This window comes from Oryzias melastigma, linkage group LG9 (genome assembly GCF_002922805.2).
Source record: "Oryzias melastigma strain HK-1 linkage group LG9, ASM292280v2, whole genome shotgun sequence".
NCBI classification, from domain to species: domain Eukaryota; kingdom Metazoa; phylum Chordata; class Actinopteri; order Beloniformes; family Adrianichthyidae; genus Oryzias; species Oryzias melastigma.
Genome location: NC_050520.1, coordinates 29756384 through 29765859, shown reverse-complemented (window position 1 = coordinate 29765859; position 9476 = coordinate 29756384). Strand labels below are relative to the sequence as shown.

The window sequence follows — 9476 nt, the reverse complement described above, 5'->3', positions numbered from 1 at the left end:
CAAAAAGTTAAACATACATAGAAACATATGTAAACACAGATGCATCAAATGGAACATTAGATGCAGATTTTTTAATTTAAAAATGTGAAAGGTCCAGGGATCAACATTTCCATGTTGATATTGATCTCACTCAGACGCTTAACAAAGTAAAAATAGAATACTTTAAGATTACAAGCTTAGACATTTGAATATTTTTTCAGATTTCCATCTGTTTAGTTTTTGTTTTTTAAGGCTATTATCTGTTTTTTCATTATTTTATTGTTTCTTGAGTAATAATAACACATCAATTTCCCAGTCATAGGATCAATTAATGTTCCATATATATAATTACTGGTTGTTGAAACACATTTAATTTAAAAGTGCCCACAAGTCAGTTGATCAAATGCATTAAAGACTTTTATTTTTATAGTTTCTTAATTTTCTTAAAAGAGTAGATTTGCTAAAGTAGCCAACATCAGCTTCTTCTTCCAACATAGAACTTTCTCTGTAACAACAAACAAAATATTATTAACTGCAAAATAAGCTATAGAAAAAAAGTTCAAATAAATAATGATTCAACAAATCCTTCCAGGTTGATAAAATATTGTCAGTCTGTCTTAAAGGTCAAACCTCATTCACAGGCCTCTGTAATCTAAGGGTTTACTTAGAACCTGCTGACAGTAGTATGCTACTAAAACGTATTACCTCTGAACAAAAGTGAATTCAATAATTTATGATCATTTTCTCTTTTTGTGGCTCACTTGGTTAAAAAAAGGAAGGTCCCATTCCACAAAATCAATAAGCTTATTACTGCTCTTTGCCTTTGGGCTGTTCCTGTCAGGGGTTGTCTCAGCGAATCATCTACTTCCATTCAACCCTGTCCTCTCTTTGGTCCTAACTCACACCAACCACCTTCTTGTCCTCCTCTCTGCGTCCATGGACGCAGTGTATTTCTAAATTTTGCTCTGCTTTATTTCCATAACATCCAACATGAGCTGCTCCTCTGATGCTCTGTTCATCAACATTCCCACCAGCGTCAGTGCTTAAGACCAGGTCTGGCTAGTCTTACTTGAACCTTTCCTTGCATTCTTGCTGACACTCTTCTGTCTCTCTGTAACTTCATATTCCACTTGAGTTCCTCTCATTTAAAACACAGACGTCTTGCTGCAGCTGACAGTCCAACACATTCTCACTCCCAACTCATTATATATGGATGTATGGTTCGGGTACCCTCCAGGTCACTTTTTGACGTTTTGGGTGTCCCCAACTCGTTGTTTTTGGACGTTTTCAGTGTCACCATTCAATCAGGGGTCCCTAATCTCAAGGGCAGCTTGGTACTAGGCTGGGGTTGGGGACCTGTTATATGATGGGAACAGCCAGGACGTCAAAAAACAATGAGTTGGGGACACCCAATATGTTAAAAAGTGACACAGAGGGGGCCCAAGAATGTTGGGAATGAGAGTGTGTAGTCTTGTCCTGTCTTGTGTAGTTCTGTCCTGTGTAGTCTTGTCCTGTCTTGTGTTGTCCTGTCCTGTGTACTCCTGTCTTGTGTAGTTCTGTTTTGTTCTGTCCTGCCCTTTTTAGCCCTGTCCTGGCTGTGTAGTTCTAACCTGTCTTGTGTTGTCCTATCCTGTGTACTCCTGTCCTGTGTAGTTCTGTCTTATCGTGTACTGTCATGTCTTGTCATGTGTTTTCCTTTCCTTTCCTTTCCTTTCCTTTCCTTTCCTTTCCTTTCCTTTCCTTTCCTTTCCTTGAGTTTCCATTCCAGAAAAAACCTCCACCTCTCTTGATGTTCCTTCACCTGTTCCCTGTTCTCACTGCAGATCACATTGTCATCTGCAAACATCATGATCTCCAGATATTCCAGTCTAGCCTCATTTGTCAGTCTAATCATCACCACAAATAAACAAACCTGAAAACCAGTCCAGCATCCTCGATCAAATAATGTGGGCAGTTTGACATTTTCAAAAAAAATAAATAAATAAAAAATGTAGCATGACCCTCATTAAGTTCATTGACCGAAATACAAAAAAACAAAATAAAACAAAAAAGACAAATCATCCTTTGATCTATTTTAAATTTGTTCCCTGTGGTCTTTAAATTATGATGATGAAGTTAAAAAAAAAAAAAAAAAAAAAGCTGTCCCATCTAGGACAGTGGTCCCCAACCATGAGGATTTTACCACGGCCCGGGGAGGGCAATGTGTGGGTGGGGGTGGGGGGTAGTGGTGTAAAGTCACAATGAAACAATATAAAAAATGTGCTTTAAATGTAATAAACAGTTCTCACAAATCCAGTCATCTGACATATGTGTATTATGAGAGATTTGACAAACACATAAGGTCTCTTAATTTAGTGTCATGTCAGGAGTGGTTAAAAAACAAATTATTTTACTTTTATAAGATCATCTCATAAAAAAAAAATAATAAATTCATTAACAAAATGTAACCAACAAATCAATTATTTATACTCAATAAAAAACAAATCAGACTATTTTAAAGCTCCATGCAAAAGCATCTGGTGACACATTTTAACACAAAAACATTTTTTACAAAACAGAACTCAAACTCATGACTATGACTGATTGCCCCTCCCCCTGCGCACGCTTACTTGCACGCGCCGTGCAACTCACCCCCCCCGTGCATCAGAATGAAGGGAAGCAAAGAAGCTGTGGCCTGCCGATTGTAGCATTTAGGTCACGACTACAACCTTTTTCCAACAGTATTTTTGCTCATGATTCACAGCAATGTGACTAATGAAATATTTAGAAATGCAATTTTGAGGTTATTTTTTTCATATGTTCTCCATTATGAGAAAAGTGCTGCAAGATCATGTTAAAAACACAATTTTTCTTGTAATAGGTCTTTAAGCAAAATGGTTTTACTGTTGGAGAATTTTTAATCTGATATGTTTTTTTTAATAATAAAGTAATTAATCAAATATACTGAATAGAAAAAAAAAGTAAGCACAAATTAACCTTACAAATAAACCTAGCTTTAAATGAGTCACAGCTTAACCCTTTTATTTGCCTGATGGTGAGAGATGAGCATGTTTTCTTTTTTCTCACAAAGTCTTAAGAGATCAGGATCTCAAAGTTTTCATCTTTTAAATCTAAGCTGCTTAAAGCAGCAGTCTTATTAATATCAGGGAGCAGCAAAATTTGGAAGATGACTAATCCTCAATCAATGTGTCACCTTTAATCAGGGGACTGACGGAAGCAAACACTGACCTTTCGACAGCGATGGCCACCAGGGTGAAGACCGATGCCGACACAGAGACGCCCTGCACAAAACCACTCATCTTACAGACCGTGTTGGAGAAGGGCCAACCTGAAGACAAAAAAGACAAAAGCCTCTGAAGCTGCTCGTCTGAGCTCTATTCAACTCAGTTCAGATAAATCCAGGATGTCTGGGGATTAAAAGAAAACTACATTTTGTGATGGATTTTTCTAATGCCACACATGATGATGTCGTCTTAACCCTTTGTTTCTAAACGTTCATGGAGGCAAAATGCCACCTGACTTTTGGACATCAGAGTTTTCTCTCAGCGTCTTTCTTTTGTGTTTGACATAATTATTTTTTTCATCTTTCCTGCAACAGCACAAAGGGGAGCTTCTGCCCCCCTATTTTCTTTTCTACGAGGAACAGCAAATTGCTTGGGCAGATCTTGATGGAGCTGTGATGAAGTGGTGACACATTGAGCAAAATTGAAATCAATTGACAGTGACCTCAGGTGGTGGAAAATTGCAGCTCAATGGGCAAACATCTCTTATCAAATGACACAGTGTTATCCATTTTCCACCATACATTTATCTTAATAGGAAAGGTTAGGGCGCTCCCTACACCAACACAATTACTGATTACAAGAGCGATCTGAAAGCACAGTAAGACATTTTTACTGATATTTTCCAGAATTGTATTTTCCCACGGACAGTTTGAATCAAATGAATTCACACCTGATAGTTGACATTCTGAAATCAAGGAAAGTAAAACATCAACTACAGTGTTTTCTTCACTACAAGGCACACGTATTTTTTGATAAAACACGGCAGTTGATGTCAAAGTAGTTTTGAGAGGTACATGGCTCTCAGGTCAGTGTCAATGTCAGTTTTTATTTTTATTTTTGTATGCGTTTCAAACAAGTTTGTGTGTTATTGTAAATGTGCTAATATGACTTATATGTAGCAGTGTCGGACTGTTTTTTTTTTTTTTTTAATTATTAGCAAGGGGAGGAATTAGCATTGTCAGGGTTCTGTCTCCCCCTCTGGTCTACAGAGTACTGAGCGCACTACATCTCCCAGCAACCCCAGTGCACAGTTCCTGGATGTCGCTCACCCGACTCTCATTTGCCAATCAACCACATGACACTTAAGCACTGAACAGAGCCTCGCACAGTGCGAAGTCTCGTTTGTGCCACTCTGCCTGCATTACTGAGTGTTTCATCTGGACCTGATCTTCTGTTTTCCTGACTCGTCTCTGACTCCGTTTTTCTGCAGCCTGTCCCCTACCCCAACTCTCCCCTGGATCCTGACAGCTCAAGTTCCTTCTCTGATGATCTCATACTCATTGTTGACCTCTGCCTGCCTGACCCTGATTTAGATTTGTAGACTTTTAGCTGTGCTAATAAACCTTCTGCAATTGCAATCAGCCATCTGCCTGTTCTGTGGCAAGCATAGTCATTGTAACATTGTTTTAGTGATATCAGTCAGATTTTTACTCTTTTAATACAAGGTTCATAGTTACAGGAAGTGAAAATACTCTAACGTTCCAAACACTTCTATTGTAAGCAACACTTCTAACGTGGCTAATGCTTCTAATGTGGCTAACTCTTTTAATGTGGCTAACACTTTTAACGTGACTAGAGCTTCTAAAGTAACTAATCTGTAGTATGTTACAAACAAGTTCTAAAAATTACTATTATATCTGACTCCTTTTTCTTGCTTAATGTGTATTAAGGTTTGAATGCCTTCTATGACACTATTTAAAAAATAGAAGATTCATTGATGGAACATCCTATAATCTTGTCTGCTCTGTTGTGCAGAAAATACGACAAATGTTTAAGAGTAGTTATTAGTAGTTATTAGCTAAAAAATATTTTGCTAAAAAACATTGGGATCCAAAACAAGTCTTTTAAAGTGACACAATCAAAAACAAGCACTGCATACTGCTTGCTTTTCTCCACAGAAGTTCACCAGAGACCCTTCTTTGAGCCACAGAACAGCAGACTTGAATATGAGGTAAGATAGCTGTAAATAAGAAACATATTCATAAAGACAAAGTTGCGCATAAATTAATATTTTGTAAATGATAAATGGTGTATATTTGTATAGCACTTTTCTACCTTCATCAAAGGCCCAAAGTGCTTTACAGTCACAGCCCCATTCACCCAGTCACCACACACATTCACACACATGCTACTGAACACCAGAGCCAAGGAGGGGTTCAGTGTCTTCCCAAGGACACTTCGACACATGGGTGGGCAAGGCGGGAATCAAGCCTGTTCCAATCAGGAGTTGACCGCCATATGGCCCCCTCTTTTTTGGAAACAACTTTGCATTAAAAGAATAAATACATCATTTAGTTTTACGTATTACATGCCTCTTTTGAACACGATTTGTTTTCAGCTAAACTTTTCTTTGCTTTGAATAGGAATTTCTTGTGTTGACAAACTGTCAATAACGTCACGGTGTCACAGGGTTCATTCTCTAATACTGGACTCCTTTTTCTATGGTTTGAACTTCAAGAGCTTAAATGAGAGAAACGTGTAAAAATGATGAATGTCTGAGAAACGTATATAAAGTGTGTAGTGAAGAGTTTTACACCCTTAAAAGATTTTACATATTGTGGGTTAATTTTTGGAACTCTACTCCTGCAATATACGTGTAAACACTGTATAGGAGTTTTCCTAGAAATAATCACACAATAGTTAGGTGCACTGAAAGAAATGAGTTTCGTCTGTTTTGGGTAGGTATTGGCATTTTTTTAATCACAAAAAGTAGTTTATAACTAGAATTGATTGGAGGAACTCTATGTAACCCTAAAGTAGTATCGCTAAGTGCCTTTTTAGTGAAGATTGCAGACCTAGCAACAATAGGATTGGGAACAGTGTTACAAGATAGATTCACACGGACATTTTGTGGAATCTGCCAAGAGCCAGATGTTGGTGGTGCTTTACCTGTCAGCCTAGACTGTAAATCAACAGTAAATATGGAAAGTACAGTGATTTTGAGGATAAAAGTCAGTATGTCAGCATGACTGTAGTTAGTTGCACTCATTTTAAATTAGCTGCTTATTTATTGGTTATAAAATTGTAATTAAAAAGTGCTCAAATCAAAGTTAGGAAAAGGTCAAAATGTTCAAACAAAGGCAGTTTTTACAGAGGCCAATTTATGATTAATCCCAGATTAACAAAATGTTGAACATAAAAAGCCTTGGGCCCTTATTTAGCTCCTTCATAAAATCCAGATTTACACAATAAACAACTAAAGAAGTCCAGAAGATTGTCATGGAGAAAATGGCTGCATGAAAAGGGCATGAACGCTACTGATTAAAAAAAAATATGATGATTAACAAGCATTTAAAATGTTTATGAGGAGAAAAGCAGCCTGGCTTTCCCTACAGTGATCTCCTCCACGAAGGATTCTTGGAAGAGGAGGATGTCTTTTTACAGGCACTGATTGAAAATATGATTTTATTTTTAAATTAAAAATGAGTCAGAATTTTGATACTGAGGAGTTTTCCTCTCAGGTCCAATTAAAATATGCACAGTGTTTCCCTGACATCCCTCCAGCCATGTCTTAAATCCGTCTTTGGGGGATCATTTTTTCAATTAAAATCTTTAAAATTAATTTAAAATATGAAATAATAAAAAGGGGCATTATTGCAGAACTCATTCTGTGTTAAATTGAAGCAACCAACTTTTAGTTAACACCTGTTTGAATTAAAGATTTGTCAGACACAGATGAATACTATACATAGAAAGGAGAACAAGTTCAGCATGAATATTCAAAATAAATATATATTTTTTTTCTTTGTAGTAAAGATAAACTAAGCTCTCCTTTACTTAATGTAGACAATAGAAACATATGAAAAGTCAGAAATAATTTGGACTCAAAAACAAAAGAAAAAAAAAAGACTTTCTAACTTCTAAATATTAATATCCAGTAATGATTAAAGAAATGATAGCGGCTGGATGACTCACTTTGCTGCAGGACGGGTGCATGGGGGGTCAGGGTTTGTCTCCCATGGGGCGCAATGAGCTTTTTCAGTGGGGGTCTTTAGGCAAAACCCTACTGTGTAGCCACAAGAGGGCCCAAATTTGGTTCTTCCTGTGCAGGTCCCCAGCCAGGATAAAAAACAAAGCCTAAAACAGCCTAAAATTCAATCCCAAACCAAATGTGTGGATTGGTGAAAGCTGATCTGCCTTGAAATACCTTTTTACATGTTTTCATGGTGTTTTAATTTGCCCATGTGTATCCTATTATTGTGATGAGCAGTGAATAAGACAGTTTAGGCTGAAGACAGTGTGACAAGAACTTTAACTCTTAAATAAATAAGAAGAAAAAGAAGAAATGAAACAAGACGTTTATCACTGAAAGAAACAAAAAGATCAATTCACTAAACATATTAGGAGATAAATTCAACATAACCCCTGTGCTAGACTGACAGCCTGTCCAGGTTGTACCCCGCCCTTGTTATGGCTATGGGGTAAATTATAGTTTTATTTTATGCTCCTCTAGATCCCCTATATGTAAAAAGAGGGGGAACATACATTGGGGGCTCGTCCGGGATAAAATTTGCTATCCTTTTTATATGTAAATAATCTTTTGGGGTTTTTGTTATCAATTTAAAGTTAAATTATACTTTTTTGTTATGCTCCACTAGATCCCCATAGATGCAAAAAGGGGCATGACATAAATTGGGGGCTCGTCCGGGATACATTTGTTAACCTTTTTTATAGATAGAATATTTTCACGTTTTTGTCATTAATTTAAAGTTAAATTATACTTTTATGTTATGCTCTACTTGATCCCCCTAGATGCAAAAGGGGGCATAACATAAATTAGGGGCTTGTCCGGGATAGATTTGTTATCCGTTTTATGGAGAGAATCTTTTGGTGTTTTGTTAATAATTTATAGTTAAATCATACATTTATGTTATGCTTCACTTGACCCAAAAAGGGGTGTAAGAGATGTCACCCAACAGTAGCCAGGTAAGGCTCTGGCAGCCGCATGACTCCAAAAATGATACAACAGGTTAAGAAAATGGATAGATGGAATTTACCCTGGTGTGGTTCTGAATACAGGAAGCTGATATAGAAATCTAGAGAAGTAATCACTTAAACTGTTTTTTACAACTTTTATTTTAGAATTTGCAATCTTCATTACCCTGAATCACAATGTTCAGACTACAAACTATTTTGTTTGTTGAAATTAATCATGTGACTTATTAGAACCATATCCATTTATATACTGGTCACATGATCTCTTTCTTAATGACAAAAATTACTCCACCCAGGTCAACAATGACCAATAAACGGTTGACTAGTCAGGACCAAGTAAAGTAAGAGATTTGTTAAGTTCAAATACAGACCAAAAAAAGAAACATTGCACTAATTGTGAACAAATTTAATCAAATCAAAACACCTGTTTCTTCAATATAAAGCAGAAAACATGTGTGACAAGAAAGAATTGGTTCCATCTGATTGGATACTTGTTTGCATTTATTCTAGTATTAGATTTATGAGTGTGATCTGGTCATTTAAACTTCCTTCAGGAAGTGTTTGGCATAATTAAGCCCATTGAAGCACATCTTTGTGTTTATGTTAGATTTTGTGTACGATTAGTTTCAATGTGAATCATCTACAGCCGTGTCTGCTTAAGACGATTGCCCCTAATGCTACGTTCACACCAGAGATGACATCCAAGCTTCCACTTCCACTGAAAAGTCCATGTGAACACGAATGTATGAGAGTTTCGGTGAGTAAAAACTCTCACATTTACAAGTCACAATGGAAGTTTTTAAGCTTGCTTTTTGTATAAAACAAACACGCATTAAAAGTTAAATCAGATGAACTTTGACCAATCAGAGACTCAGATTTGGTAGTGACGAATGGATGATGTCCCGTTTTTTTAACGGAAGAACCAAACCTTTGAAAATTGATCATGATGGAGAGATTAATAATTGTGCCCAGTCGGAATTATATGACACCAAGTCTTTCACATATAGAAATAGAACTTGCATGTAGCAAGATTCACGACATTTGCACCACTTTCGACATTTTGCACAAAGCCTCCTCCAACTGTAGGTGGTGCATAAGCGCAAGTATTCGTTAGCGATAGTTTATCTGAGATTCAAGAACCCGCGTTCAGCACATTCTTGAATGTGTGACACAAGCCTGGTATGAAAGTAGCACTAGTGCATTGTCTGGCTCTTCTGGGTCTGGTTTATGGCCCTAATTTTCTCCTATTTCTGGTTCTCACTGTTTGGTTCTATGACA

At 36.9% G+C, this 9476-nt stretch overlaps 1 protein-coding gene across 1 annotated transcript in view; it reads right to left on the bottom strand.

Annotated features, from left to right (window-relative positions):
* npffr1l2 (neuropeptide FF receptor 1 like 2) overlaps positions 1–9476 on the bottom strand; it is a 43789-nt gene that overhangs the window by 3073 nt on the left and 31240 nt on the right. The window contains exon 2 of the mRNA XM_036213473.1: positions 3208–3353. Within this exon, the coding sequence (XP_036069366.1) occupies positions 3208–3353 (146 nt within the window). The remainder of the gene's footprint in view (positions 1–3207; positions 3354–9476) is intronic.